Below are 15,757 nucleotides of genomic sequence, written 5' to 3'. Positions count from 1 at the left end.
AAATACTAATAGAAAATAGTCTTCAGTCTTCTGTTCTTGGACGGAGGGAGAATTGTCTATCATTACATTACTCCATCTAAGAAAACAAAACAGGAGTAGGAACGCATTTTTTCCCGAATCCGTGAATAAGTTAGAAACGGAACCCGTGTGATTTTATCCATCCATTTCGGCAATCAATGGTCTAGATTTTAAACAAACTTTTTCGGGAAAGAGTTAATCTAGACCGTCCAAAACACTCTTGAACGCTTGCGATTCACCTCCATAAAAAACTATTCCCCTTTGTGGAATTGGAAGGCACTGGTGAAATTAACACAGTATCAGAGGGATCGATGACAACAAAGATTAATTCGATCAGGTCAACTAGTTAATGAAAACCTCAGCTTAGGAAGCCACGTTTAGCTGTTACTAATTAGTAATTAGTAATTAAGTACTAATTACTTAGTAGTTAAGAGGCGTAGGCTAGGAAGTTGCGTCACAGCTGCCTAGTAGAAAATATTTAGTGAATCTCAGCCAAAGATTTAGATATGTTTACTAAAACGAGCCAAAAATTTGAGCTTGGCTCAAGCTTTAACGAGACGAATCCTTAATGAGCCGATGTTAGTCATTTTTTAAATGAGTTTCTTTAATGGAGTCAAGCCTCCATTAACGAGGACCTTTTGTTGAAACTCGGCTAGTTTGGTAAAACATGATTCTCCAATCGGAGATGATCCATGTGGCTTAACCGGTCGTGAGTTCCAGAATAATCATCGGGCCCAACCCAAATCATCCGTAAGATACCGTACCATTAAATTTTTGGCTCCCCAACATAAATAAAAAATATACTAAAAGAATTGGAGATCTGTAAAAGTAATTTAGTATAGGATTATACTACTAATTGAGTGGCAAATAAAACAACCATAATTTCTTGCTGACCCTGAAAGTACGGCGATAGAAACAAATCAGTTTTTTTTTTTTTCATCTCGATTAATGTTTAGCCTACTTTTAAAGGGATGGAGAAGGAATACCGCTAAGTGGCATACGGGTGGGGCAAGCTCAAAGAGCATCAACCACCATTCGAAGCACTCACACTCCTGGCGAGAATCGAACCATCACCTTCCATATGAAAGAGATGAGAAAGTGTCATTAGGCTACAACTACAACAAATGTTCCAAGTTACGAAGCTAGCACATGTACTCTATGAAGAGTCTGATATGTATTTCATGAACCACAGCTCAATTAAACCTCTTGTGGTTTAACACTGGAGAGATACTTATTCATGGCGGGACCGTGAATAAGTTCTTTATAGAGGAAATGAATCACGACCGTTCAAAATTTTTTGGGATAGTCACGATACACCTCCGTAACCAGAGTTAACAATTCGAAGAGTTGACATTGCTATTAGCCTTGCAAACTAAATTTCAGATGTCGTACCATTTTGGACTCGAATAAGAGGTCAAATTACAGTGACAAAGCTTAAGCTATTATGCGAAGAGATCCCAACATTATTATTTTAAGAGGTTTTTAAATATTCATCCCGATAAGTTATCCCATGTAAGTATTCATTCCACCCACTTTTTTGAGTTATGTTTTCATCTTTTTACTATGTGAATTACATACCTTACCCTTTTACTATGATATCTATCCATATACATAGAAGTATATTGTTTCCTAATTTTCTTAGATTCAACCATTTTCTAATTAAGTGGGATTCATCCATTTCCTAATTTAGTGGATTTTTTTTGGCCATTCGTTAATCATATTCTAAACTTCTTAGGGGACTTGGGAGAGTGGGATAGAGCTTACGGGGATCGAACCCTACCCATGTGCATGAGAGTATGTAAGGGACGCCAACTACACTCGACTTGCAATTTAGTGGTTTTCAATCACAATAAATTTAATTATGGGAGATAACAAGAGAGGATTTCAAAAATTCATTAAAAAAAAACGAATCCCACCTAGTTTATTTCCTTCTTTACTATTTCATGCTTAATTTGTAAATTCAACCAACATTCATGGTAAATTCGAAACCACACAAACATATTTCATGATTATTTATTCAAATTTCATGGTAAGTTTGCATATGATATGTTAATCTGTTCGGAATTCATGATAGATTTCAAGTTGAAACATGTTTCATGGAATATTTTTGCAAAATTATCATGGAAAATATTTCAAAACATGATGGATATTTAAATCGATCATATTTTTTATAGGTTATTTCTGCAAATTACCATGAAAATTGTTGTCGCTATCCAATATATATATATATATATATATATATAGAGAGAGAGAGAGAGAGAGAGAGAGAGAGAGAGAGAGAGAGAGAGAGAGAGAGAGAGAGAGAGAGAGAGAGAGAGAGAGAGAGAGAGAGAGAGAGAGAGAGAGAGATGAACCATCACCAAAAATGAACCATTAGATTTCTATCCACACCATGCCCAATTTTTAAATAGAAACAATTTCAAATACTCCATTCTCTATGATGTCTAAAAGATACCGTAAAAGAATTTCAGGGATAAGCAAATCATGATGATTGATGTAGAAATTCTCAGTTTGTCTTCGATAACCGCATTTAATTATTATCTTGAAATAGTATAGATCATTCGAGTGCTAGGCTCTTTTGCGGACAATTAATATCGGGGAGCCTTTTTTATTCGGTCTGCAGTCGGGTGACGTGAATTATATTTTAAAATGTGGGGCTGAATGCACCTCACTCTAATACCTTAAAAAAAATAGAGAGAGAACAAGAAGCTGTAGATCTTTTGACTAACTAAATGCATATTTTTGTCATTCCATAGTTGAAACTAATCCAAACTCGATCCGTCCTAGAATTGTGTGTTTGATCAGAGGGCCGGATCAAATATGTCTCAAGGAATGGAGGGAAGAATTTGTAGTGGGAGCTATGCTAAACAGTTGTTTCGGAGTAACCGATTCATCCTTGTGTTCTTGCTAATCACTTCCTCGACTTATGCCGCGTTCTATCTCCAGTACTACTCTCGGTCGTCTCCCAACGGTGAAAACGCAGCTTTCCTTGGCCATGAAAGAATGCCCAAACAAGATGATGATCGTGCAAACGCCGATAAAAAAGAAGAGGATGATCGTGTAAACAAAGCTGTATCCGAAGAGAACAAGCCTGTAATTCCGAAGGATTTAGTTGGTGAATTGAGTAGAAATAGTACTGCTGCTGGATTGATAGTGGGTCCATTTTATTCGACAGAGGACAGGATTCTGGAGAAGAGACCGACGGGAGGCTGCGACGAGAATGGGGATTTTGCAAGGGTGGTTCGGGGGAGGAAGTTCGTAGTGGTAATGCACGAGCTCTCGATGACTGGAGCTCCGATTTCGATGATGGAGTTGGCGACGGAGCTCTTGCTCTGTGAGGCCAACGTTTCTGTAGTTGTTCTTGACAGAGGGGGCGGCTTGATGGTGGAGCTCAAGAGGAGAAAGATCAAAGTTGTCAAAGATAAAGGGATTGTCAGCTTCAAAACTGCTGTGGAGGCTGATCTTGTCATTCCTGGATCAGCCGTCTGTGCTTCTTGGATCGGTGAGAATCCATTTTCTCCATTTTCGTTCATTTTTGTTATCTCGTCGAGATTGTCAACCATAACTAATTGAGGTCTTGGATTCGACTCTTGTTGGCCTTGTGCACTCTCTAATGAGAGATTAAAGGATCGAATTTTTCCGAAGTTAAGTGTTATTATTTCAAGGTCATATTCGGTCTAACCTAGCTTGGTTGTCGGTGGGTTACTCCCACAGGATTGAGGCCAGGAGAGGTCATAATTTTGAGTTGTGTTAACGATGCCTTAAGATCTTGTGCTCCAATTCTCGTCTACTGGTCACTTGCCTTTGCTAGGTCCGGTAGTTGTTATGGCTCTTTTGTTATTTTCGGACTCCGTTACAGATCTGGAGTCCAGGGCCGACTCTACATGGTTTCCAGGGGATTCAAGTGGATCCTCTCGATTCAAAAAATATACTGACAATTTTGTATTTCTTTTATATAATTGTATTTTTTTCTCGATATTATCAGCACTAAATCATTCAAACAGTCAAAGTAAGTGAAAAATCAAAATGTATATATATGTGCATTCAACATAGAGCTTTGTATACAAAAATTTCTTTATTTTGTCACGAACTAAAATTTTGGAGTCGCCGCTTCTAGAGTTCATATGCTCACGCCTAAGGGAAGGTTGTAACTTGCGCTCGCCCTTCCTCCATCCTTTTTATTAACAAAATTGATGTGTAGTTGTAAACCTTGTAAAGTGGTGTCCTGTCATTATAGGGAATGATTTTGTGTCCCCGGTCATTTTGGGGACACCGTAACTTTTGGCATAACAAAACCATTATGAGTATAACCAAAACCCATTATGAGTATAACCAAAACCATTATGAGCATAACAGAATCATAGTAAGGCATAACTTGTTTGTTATGCAGTGGTTGGGTTTTGTTATGCCTTGATTGGTTTTTTGGATATTTCTTGGTTATGCCTTGTTTGGGTTCTGTTATGATTGTAATGGGTTTTAGTTATGCTCATAATGGTGAAGTTATGCCAAAAATTACGGTGTCCCCATACCTGATTGAGCATTGTCATGGTTGCAGAGCAATATAGGGCCCGTTTCCCGGGAAGCCAAAGCGAAAATATTGCGTGGTGGATAATGGAGAACCTAAGGCAGTACTACGAAATGTCGAGACATGTTCTAAACAGAGTGAAAATGTTGATATTTCTGATTGAACCACAATCCAAAGAGTGGCTAGCTTGGTGCGCAGAAGACAAGATCAACCTCGATTCTCAAAAGATTTTGGTGGCTCCCCTCTCCGTAAATGACGAACTGGCTTCCGTAGCAGGGTTTTCTTCTTCATCAGACACTTCATCTTCTTCTGGCCCTGAAGTTATGCTTGACAAGAGAAAGGAGTTGAGAAAGGCAGTTAGGGAAGAGATGGGATTGAAAGACAGTGATGTGGTTGTGATGTGTTTGGGGAGCATTAATGGTGTAAAAGGCCAGCTTTTGTTTCTTGAATCTGCTGCTCAAATGGTGGATGGAAAAGAACTTTCTAGGTATGATTCTGGCTCACTGTTTGCATGCTTCTTTTCTAGAATAACAACGTGCACTCTCCTCACAATCACAACTTAGAAATCAATGTGTTACTCCCTCTGTCCTATATTGCTCGTCCACTGGGAGAAACATAAATTTTGAAGGGGACATGCAATTTTTAATGCATGTGTTTCTTAAAAGAAAAGTCAACATAACAGAAGTGGTATCTGAGAGTGACCCTGATGCTGTGATCTTTGACAGAGAAGCCAACATAACAGAAGTGGTATCTGAGAGTGAAGGAGTACTGCAGGAACAGACACTCAAAATTCTTATCGGTTCGCTTTGGTCTAGGAGCACTGATTGGGGTTATCTCGAAGCAATGCTCAGAATTATATATCAGCATCCAAACCTATCCAAGTTGGTGTTGTGGACTCCAACAGCTACACGAGTTGCTGCACTTTACACTGCCGCAGATGTTTATGTAACCAACTCCCAGGTAATGGGGTTCTTCCTAGTTTTTACATTTGCACAATGGTGATGATATACATTGGATGATCATTTTGTAACTTTTGTCGGTCTCAAGTAAATTGCCCTTAACGCATCAGTAGAATAGACCCCAGGCTTTCACATACTTTTATACACATCTACCGGAGTCTCGCTCAAGGATAGTTGAGCCGTCTTTCACCCTGATGCTCACCATTATTATTTTTTTCTCACCTATTACATCTCTATTTTTTCTCTCACATCTCTCTTCCCCATTTTCATGGGTCATATATGGCTACTTATAGGCCCAAAGAATCCCAATTTCCATACGGTTATTAAACTACACACACATCAGAGCACAATAGATAGCTCATTTCTACTGGAGCATCCAAATGAATCCAGAGGCTAAACCAATTATATATAGAGCTGAACTTTTTATGTCTTCGATTTTATCTTTGGACAAGTAGATAAAATGCACTTTATCGTCTCTGTTAACTAATAGTGGACTGAACAGGAGAACGTTGGGGAAACATTTGGTAGAGTGACGATTGAAGCAATGGCATTTGGTTTACCGGTACAATTCCAACCCTACTCAGTTTCACCGTTGTTTCTCATCCTTGTGTTTATATAATAAATCACGATATTAAAATACGAAAGTCGTATCTTTTTTCTGTTGTAATTCTTCAAGAGCGCGTGTGCTACAGGTCTTAGGAACTGATGCTGGGGGCACAAAAGATATTGTTGAACATAACAAAACGGGTCTCCTACATCCCCTGGGGCGCGAGGGCAATCAAGTTCTTGCTCAGAATCTTCAATTTTTGCTTGAAAACCCTACAGCGCGGCAGGAGATGGGGGCGAGGGGAAGAGAAAAGGTAGAGAAGATGTACCTGAAACGTCACATGCTTGAGAAATTAGCAGGTGGTATATCCAAATGCATGACCACAATCTAAGTGTCTAATTGCTATGAACCATGGATACTGGTACACATCTATTATGCAGTTACGGATTCATGTATACATGGGTAACACATATTCATTTGATATGAACCTGGAAAAGAGTTGTGTTTGATCTGTTTGAACACAAGCCGTTTGAGATGCTCTTACAAATGCACCAAAGTCACTTCGTAGCAAATGATTTCATCTGTACTTTTACTTTTGGGGATTTTTTTTGGAAAATTATAATGCCACGAGCATTTTCTCTAATGCCACGAACATTTATTGCTCTGGCTTGTAGAATGACTGACTTGTCCTATTGTGATCCCAAAACGAGCCCATACCCCTCTCTCTCTCTGGCTGAACTTCTCACTCTTTCTTTCTCATGCCAAAAATGGCAAAAGTTGCAGAGAAATTGAATTTTTCCACTCGAACACGGAATCTCCCTCTCTCTCACCGATAAAATCACAGAGCCAACTACACTTTCGCTCTCTCTCCTCAAACACACTTTCAAATCTCTCACCCTTGTTCTTTAACAAATTTACCACTTGATTATTTTCCGGTCTTAGCATAATAAATAACTTGGAGAAATAGACCCATAAAACAGAGCATTAGGAACTCAAACTATTAATCAAAAATCAAAAGATCAGATGAATATCTACACGGAAATGAACTCTTAATACATCAACAACTCAAGTTCCTAGGCCATGAACACATTAATATACTCTCGTAATATATTTCTAAAACAACTTTTACCATGGTCTTGACCAAAAAAAAAAATCTTGACACAAAAAAACTTTTACCATGGTCATGTTGTTAAAGAGAAATGCACGGACTGAACGAAGAAATCGAGCTTAAAAGCTTGGCTTGATTTCTTCACTATCTAGCCATGAAATTCTTTGAAAATAACGATGTTGGAGTTAAGCTTTGCCAATAATCGTGGCCCTAACCGGTCATCGAACACCATATCTGTGCTTGCTGGGCTTCCTGCAGCTAGATATATAGCTGAACATTCTTCTTATCACCATTGTTCGCAGTTTCTGTAGCGGGTAAGAAGAAAACTGTTGAACTGGGAACTTAATCCGTGGCGTCCATGGTGGACGGCGGTGCTCGGAGGCGGTGGGTGGCATCCTTCGTGGTCTATGGCAGTGAGTACTGAGTAGTGGGCTATGAAATTTTATCCGGGAGAGAGAGGGAGAAAACTTTCTCTGCGAATTTTGCCCCTTTTTGGCAAGAGAGAGAGAGAGAGAGAGAGAGAGAGGGGGAGCGTGGGATAGTTGGCCCCCTTTTTGCAACGTTTGTCGCATCTCTGTGAGATTTGTGCTTAGGCTGACAGCTTTTGACCACGTGAGGGCAAATGAGCCTTTTTACACAACAGACCATTCAATGCTCGTGGCATTAGAGAAAATGTTCGTGGCATTAGAGGCTTTCTTTTTTTTTTTGATATTTGATGTCACGCTTACATTTTTTGGAGGATAAAGGATTCCAACATATACAGAGAGCATCACATACAAATTACACAACTCATATAACCAACAATATCAAAATCTATAAGATAATGACACATGATTAAGAGAATGCGGTTGAAGTTCATTATGGTTGTCAAAAGTTCTCCGGAGAAGACCAGATCAATTCCACCCACAACAGTATTTTGAAAGAAACCATTGCTGAATTGATAGTTAAAAAAATTATGAAGGATATGACGAGGATCGCGAGCTCTCAAATCTCTGGCCCTACACACAAAAAAACTCAGATTTTGTTAAAGAGTTTACCCTGCACATAAACCGTGTCATGACCATCTAAGATTCCATTGCCAAACTGATTCCCAGAGGCTGAATATAAATACCATTGTGTTAAATTCAATTGCCAAGGTCTCTCATATGAAAACAGGCAAAAAGAAAAGAGAGTAAAAGGATAAGCTAAGGTCTCTCATACAAAAAACCAGCGTTATCAACCGCAAGGGCAATTATCGCATAACAAGAGGATCGACAAGGGAGACCATGAAGTCGTAGTGTTCAACTCCTACGTTGGCCAAGAGATGTGCAACTTTGTTCCCCTCTCCCAAGGTATGGCCAATGAAGCTATTGCTCTTGTCAAGAAGATATTTGTATCAATCAGATTTCAACGAGGATGGTGAGGTAGGGCAACCATTTTTAACCAGGTTCACTGCCTCTTCTAAACCCATCTCCACTTCCACGTTACAATTCTTGCTCCAGGATGTTGAAGAGACCTATTTTCAATCCTCTCAGCTCTTCCTTAAAGCTGGAGCAGTCTTGAATCCTTCCATAGAAGCCCGCCAGCCAATTGCCCTCTGAATCTGGCTTTTCCCTCCGGAGCATCCATCTGTATTAAGTTTCAGAGATCATGTCATTGGAGGATTGCGTTTGATTTGTCTTATCTGCCTAAAAGTAGCTTCGCCAATTTCATTAGCACGTAAACGGGTATTCTTAAGAATAGACTCAATAGGCCATTTAAGGATATCAGAATTGCGAAGATACTAAATCTTGCAGAAGTCGTCTTAGTTATCCTGATAATGAGTATTAAAATGTCTAAGGTAGACAGCAACTGGTCAATAAGTGAAAATACAAAATAGAACACTTTTTTTCAAACACTCTTACTATGTGTATAAAATAGAACACAAGTTACTCAGCAAAAAAATAGAAGAAAAGTTAAGCAACTTAATTCCCCTATTAGTCCATAACCATTTACCTTAACATGGCCCAAAAATTGGTATTTCAGCACCAAAAGACGCAGATAAATAAGCACATATATATTTTACCTTACATTGTTTTTGCAAATCTTCTTTGTCACATCTAAACAAACTGAGCCTGACCTCAAACTAAAAAAACCACCAAAGAATGTAATACTATCCACATTTGAAAAGTGAAATTTATGAATCAGAAGAAGCAGAAGCATTGAGATGAAGAACTGACCTTTATAGCGGCAATCACTGGGCTATCCATTTTCTAATTATGCTTTGCAAATTCACAACCTCCTCGAATGGAGGGATTTTCAAACTTGCCATCTATGCAACTGCCACAACTCAAAGTGGTGTCAGTCGCCACAAACAAGTACAAGTCCAAAAGCGTAATCCAAATCCACAACAGAAACTCACAATCAAGTGGCAACACCGTGTTTTTTACACTCTGCCTAACCAGATAGTCAAAGCAATAATCATATAATTAGTAGTCACCTTTTATCTTGGGGTTTGTCTTTTTTCTTTTTTTCCTAAGCTAACATTATGAGGGATGTTAGTAAGACGTTCGTGTTCACAAGTCACAAGTATAGAGGGTAGTTAATTATATTCACTCTTAACTCAACAGCTAGACATCCGACTTTGACATGTAATGGTCCAATGCATATCTAATGGATCCCACATTTGATTTCTTTCATCCGTGATCAATCCCTCGGGTTGATTAGCAGAAACAAGGTCTGACAAACCGAAGTATAGTTATGCATATCCATAGACAGTAAGTAGGATGATAGATTTTAATTAACAGAGGAACTATACTTCCTAAAACCTATAGCAATTGAGAGAGCAACTTATTCCTCTTTCCCAGTACAAAAATGTCCACATCTCGAAGTTTTATTCTCATTCATAATCGTCACTCTTCTCTTAAAGACAGAAAAGCACACAAGAAGAGCAGTCGTCACTCTTTGACGGATGGAACCAATTATTTTGAGCCTAAGTTTCACAAAATGGGCTTTGTTGGAGTACATCTGATAAGACGATCACATTAAATAATAATTTAAGGAGAAAATAGGTGGATAATATGACTCATAAAGTAGTGAGTGAGATGATTACAAACCTCTGCTAGCAAATTCTAGTAGGCTATGAATTCAGTAGCAAAAGATCTGAACTTTATAGTCGCGTGCAACCCAAAGCGAAAACATAAACTGTGGTTATACTGAAATAAATTGTTTTTGTCTCACTGAGGGTAAAATGGTCACGTCTCTTGATATACGAATGATTTTTTTTTTATCCAAACTACTTGGGTTAGAAAGCAAATTGAACAAACTTTTCAATAGTTCAAACTACGCGTAAATCGGATTTCAGGAGTGTCTGTATCAAGCTTTCAAGGTCTAACATGTTTTAGAATGTAGTAGGATGTGCCTCAGGAGAAACAAAGCTTCAAAAGACGTCAAATTTTGAAGGGTTGCACTAGATACTCCATAACTCCAATTTGCGCGTGGTATGAACAGTTGAAAAGCTTGTTCAATTTTCTTTCTAACCCAAGCATTTCGGATAAAAAATCGTTTGTATATCAAGAGATGTGACCATTTTACCCTCAGTGGTTGAAAAAAATAATTCATTACCGTAAAACGCTCGTATGTCCCTCGCTTTAAATCGGATCAAAACCCATTATATATCAACAGATACAGTTTTTGAGGTACGTACAAAGAGATGATGGAATCCAACCATAAGAAAATTCAAGTTTCGCTTATGAAAATTTGGTAGAAAGAAGACCACTTCAAAAATCGTGAAGGCCACCAAGACTAAAACACGTTCTAGGTTTCATTTGATGATCAAATCCCTTGTTCGTAAGTATATTTTCATTGCATAAGTGTTTCAAAGAGTTCATAGAGCGTCTACATTTCAACGAAGCGTAGGGAAATTCGTTTCAAAGAGTTTTTACATTGTGTTGGTAGTCTTAACTTCCAATATTTGGCTTCGAAACTATATAAGCCCTGCTTTCGGCGAATGACGAAATAGTTTTTCCTACGGTTCGATGAAGTGTAAATTATTTATAAACTCTTTGAAATTCACTTAACCAACGAAGAAATACCTACGAACAAAGGATTTGATTACCGAATGAAACTTAGAACATGTTTTAGCCTTAGTCACCTTGACGATTTTTGAAGTTGTTTATTTCTACCCAATTTTCATGAATGAAATTTAAGTATTTTTATGGTTGGATTGCACCATCTCTTGTTACTTTAAAAACTCTAATTATTTATATATAGTGGTCTCGATTCAATTTAAAATGTGGGACATTTGAGCGTTTTTCGAAATGGATTATTTTATTGAACCATTGAGGGAAAAATAGTCATATCTCTTGATATACAAATGATTTTTTTATCCAAACTACTATGGTTAGAAAGAAAATTGAATAAAATTTTAAATGGTTCAACCTATGTGAAAATCGGAGTTCGAGAGTGTCCAAGGCACACAAGATAGAATTCAAAGAAAATTTCACTCTATATAAATTACAAATAAAAAGTTACAAAAAACTCTCCGGGCACCAAAACCGACTCACCACCAGAAGCCACACCGGCTCCCCACTCTACCTCACCCTCTCAGCTCTCACATTGCTACACCACCACCCCTAACTTTAGACAACATCAGATTATATAAAAAACCAAGGGAGCTTTGTCAAACGCCAAACAAAGATATGGAACACAAAATAACCAAGGCTCCTCTTCAATGCACTGCAATCTAATCCTTACAGGCTCCGGCTGCAACTGAATTCCGTAGCTTTCATAAACCCTTTTTTTGTGAGTCAATCCTTGACAATATGAGAGGTTAAAAATGTGTCCTCCAACACCTGATGAATTTTCCCCTACACTCGCAACTCATTCCACATGGGTAGAATTCAACAAGATGGACGGACAGACGTGGATATGTAGAGAGAGATGGACATTTATTAATGGAATAAACAAACAAACCTTGATCATAAGTCAAAGCTCGATGCTTATTGTGCTTTGATTCAACGGCCTCTCTGCACATAGGGATAAGGCAGCGATGCTGCATTGGTGACCTAGAATCCCCAGTGGCAGGATCCTTGTGCACTAAGCTGTCCTTTTGTTGACTCATTCTGTGATTGGCTAACGTTGACGACTTGCTCGAGATAGACTTGCTAGATGTGGCTGCGTTTTGGTTATCATTATCATGGAATTGAACATGAATTACGTACCTATATATCCAGCTAACTTTGTTGTTTGAAACCAACGAAGTAAACGAAACTAGAATTTTTTAATGATTGTATTCCATCATCTCTTAGTGCTTTAAAAACTCTAATAATTGATATATAATGGGTCTTGATCCGATTTACAATGAGGGACTTATGAGCGTTTTACCGAAATAAATTATTTTTGACCCACTGAGGGTAAAATGGTCACATCTCTTGATATACCAATGATTTTTTTTTAATCCAAACTACTTGGGTTAGAAAGCAAATTGAACAAGCTTTTCAATGGTTCAAACCACGCGCAAATCGAATTTCAGGAGTGTTTGTATCAAGCTCTCAAAGTTTGACTTGTTTTGGAATCTAGGATGCGCCAGGGGCGCATTTAACGTGCGCCTGGGCGCATAGAATTGTGCCTCAGGAGCAATAAAGCTTCAAAAGTTGTCAAACTTTGAAGGGTTGCTCTGGACACTCCCGAACTCCAATTTGCGCGTGGTTTGAACCGTTGAAAAGCTTGTTTAATTTTCTTTTTAACCCACGCAGTTTGGTTAAAAAAGTCATTCATATATCAGGAGGTGTGACCATTTTACCCCTTGTGGTTCAAAAAAACAATTCGCTTCGGTAAAACGCCCGTATGCCCCTCACTTTAAATCGGATTAAAACCCATTATATATCAACAGATATAGTTTTTGAGGTACAAAGAGATGATGGAATCCAACCGTTAAAAAATTCAAGTTTCACTTATGAAAATCGGGTAGAAAGAAGACCACTACAAAAATCATCAAGGCCACCGAGACTAAAACACGTTCTAGGTTTCATTAGATGAATAAATCCCTAGTTCGTACGTATTTCTTCATTGCTTAAATGTTTCAAATAGTTCATAGAGCGTCTACATTTCATCGAAGCGTAGGAGAAATCGTTTCAAAGAATTTTTATGTTGTGTTGGTAGTCGTAACTTCCAAAATTTGGCATCAAAACTATATAAGCCCCGCTTTCGGTGAATGACGAAACAGTTTTTCCTACGGTTCAATGAAGTCTAAATTATTTATAAGATCTTTGAAATTCACTTAACCAACGAAGAAATACCTTCGAACTAAGGATTTGATCACTGAGTGAAACTTAGAACATGTTTTAGCCTTGTTCGCATTAACGATTTTTGTAGTTGTTTATTTCCACCCAGTTCTCTTGAACGTAATTTAAATATTTTTGTGGTTGGATTGCACCATCTCTTATTACTTTAAAAACTCTAATTATTTATATATAATGGGCTCGATTAGATTTAAAATGAGAGACATTTAAGCGTTTTTCGAAATGGATTATTTTTTTGAACCATAGAGGGTAAAATAGTCATATCTCTTGATATACAAATGAATTTTTTTATCCAAACTACACGGGTTAGAAAGAAAATTGAACAAGCTTTTAAATGTTTCAAATTATGTGCAAATCAAAGTTCGGGAGTGTCTAGGGCACACACACACGATAGAATTCAGAGAAAATTTCACTCTATATAAATTACATATACAAAGTTCAAAAAAACTCTCCGGGCACCAAAACCGGCTCACCACCGGGAGCCACACCGGCTCCCCACTCTACCTCACCCTCTCAGCTCTCACAATGCTACACCACCACCCCTAACTTTAGACAATATCAGATTTTATAGAAAACAAGGGGAGCTTTGTCCAACGCAAAATAGGATATGGCACACAAAATAACCAAGGCTCCCCTTCAATGCACTGCAATCTGATCCTTACAGGCTCTAGCAGCAAATGAATTCCACAACTTTTAGACGTGGATATGTAGAGAGAGATGGACATTTATTCATAGAATAAACAAACAAACCTCTATCATATGTCGAAGCTCGATGCTTACTGTGCTTAGATTCAACGGCCTCTCTACACATAGGGATAAGGCAGCGATGCTGAATTGGTGACCAGAATCCCCTGTGGTAGGATCCTTGTGCACTACGCTGTCCTTTTGTTGACTCCGTCTGTGAATGGCTAACGTTGACGACTTGCATGAGATAGACTTGCTAGATGTTGTTGCATTTTGGTTCTCATTATCATGGAATTGAACATGAATTACGTACCTATATATCCAGCTTACTTTGTTGTTCGAAACCAACAAAGTAAACGAAACTAGAATTTTATTATGATTGTATTCCATCATCTCTTAGTGCTTTAAAAACTCTAATTATTGATATATAATGAGTCTTGATCCGATTTACAATGAGGGTCATATGAGCGTTTTACCGAAATAAATTATTTTTGACCCACTGAGGGTAAAATGGTCACATCTCTTGATATACCAATGATTTTTTTTATCCAAACTACTTGGGTTAGAAAGCAAATTGAACGAGCTTTTCAAAGGTTCAAACCACGCGCAAATCGGATTTCAGGAGTGTCTGTATCAAGCAATCAAAGTTTGACTTTTTCGGGAATGTGGGATGCGCCTGGAGCGCATTTGATGTGCGCCTGGGCGCATAGAAGTGCGCCTCAGGAGCAATAAAGCTTCAAAAGACGTCAAAGTTTGAAGGGTAGCCCTAGACACTCATAGTTTGAACGGTTGAAAAGCTTATTCAATTTTCTTTCTAACCCAAGCAGTTCGGATAAAAAAAATTGTTTGTATATCAAGAGATTTGACCATTTTACCCACAGTGGTTCAAAAAAATAATTCATTTATGTAAAACGCACTTATGTCCCTCACTTTAAATCGGATCAAAACCCATTATATATCAATAGATAGAGTTTTTGAGATACAAAGAGATGATAGAATCCAACCATAAAAAAATTAAAGTTTTGCTTGTGGAAATTGGGTAGAAAGAAGACCACTACAAAAATTGTCAAGGCCACAAAGACTAAAACAAGTTCGAGGTTTCATTCAATGATCAAATCCCTAGTTCATACTTATTTCTTCATTGCTTAATTGTCTCAAAGAGTTCATAGAGCGTCTACATATCATCGAAGCATAGTAGAAATCGTTTCAAAGAGTTTTTACATTGTGTTGGTAGTCGTAACTTCCAAATTTTGGCTTCAAAACTACTCCCTCCGTCCCTTTTTTTGTGTCCAGTATTCCATTTTGGGCTGTCCCTTAATAAGTGTCCATTTTGTAAAGTTAGGGGGGGTAAAAGTTGGTGTATTGTCTATTTTGTCTCTAAAAGTAGATTTTATTTTGAAAAGTTAGTGAGTAAAAATGTAATGATGATGGATAAGTAGGAAAAGTGGAGGAAAAAGTTGATGTGAAAGGTGTAATGATGATGTCTTTTTAATAAGTTGAAGTTACGAAGCAGGACATTTAAAAAGGGACGGAGGGAGTATATAAGCCCCGCTTTCGGCGAATGACGAAACAGTTTTCCTACAGTTCGATGAAGTGTAAATTATTTATAAACTCTTATAAATTAACTTAACCAATAAAGAAATACCTACGAACTAA

The 15,757-nt window shown here is 38.0% G+C and overlaps 1 protein-coding gene and 1 long non-coding RNA gene across 4 annotated transcripts in view; one reads left to right on the top strand and one right to left on the bottom strand.

Annotated features, from left to right (window-relative positions):
• Positions 1–2,710: 2,710 nt before the first annotated feature.
• On the top strand, positions 2,711–6,621 carry LOC131335479 (uncharacterized). The gene is made up of 5 exons (XM_058370852.1): positions 2,711–3,520; positions 4,574–5,030; positions 5,269–5,503; positions 6,005–6,064; positions 6,195–6,621. The coding sequence occupies exons 1-5, from the start codon at positions 2,839–2,841 to the stop codon at positions 6,438–6,440; spliced, it is 1,680 nt and encodes a 559-aa protein (XP_058226835.1). The 5' UTR covers positions 2,711–2,838; the 3' UTR covers positions 6,441–6,621.
• Positions 6,209–15,757, bottom strand: part of LOC131335484 (uncharacterized) — a 35,412-nt gene continuing 25,863 nt past the window's right edge. For all 3 annotated transcript variants that reach the window (XR_009202530.1, XR_009202526.1, XR_009202528.1), the window contains exon 4: positions 6,209–6,377. This is a non-coding gene — a long non-coding RNA (uncharacterized LOC131335484). The remainder of the gene's footprint in view (positions 6,378–15,757) is intronic.

This window comes from Rhododendron vialii, chromosome 8a (assembly GCF_030253575.1).
Source record: "Rhododendron vialii isolate Sample 1 chromosome 8a, ASM3025357v1".
Taxonomy (NCBI): domain Eukaryota; kingdom Viridiplantae; phylum Streptophyta; class Magnoliopsida; order Ericales; family Ericaceae; genus Rhododendron; species Rhododendron vialii.
This window is presented reverse-complemented; position numbering and strand designations above follow the sequence as displayed.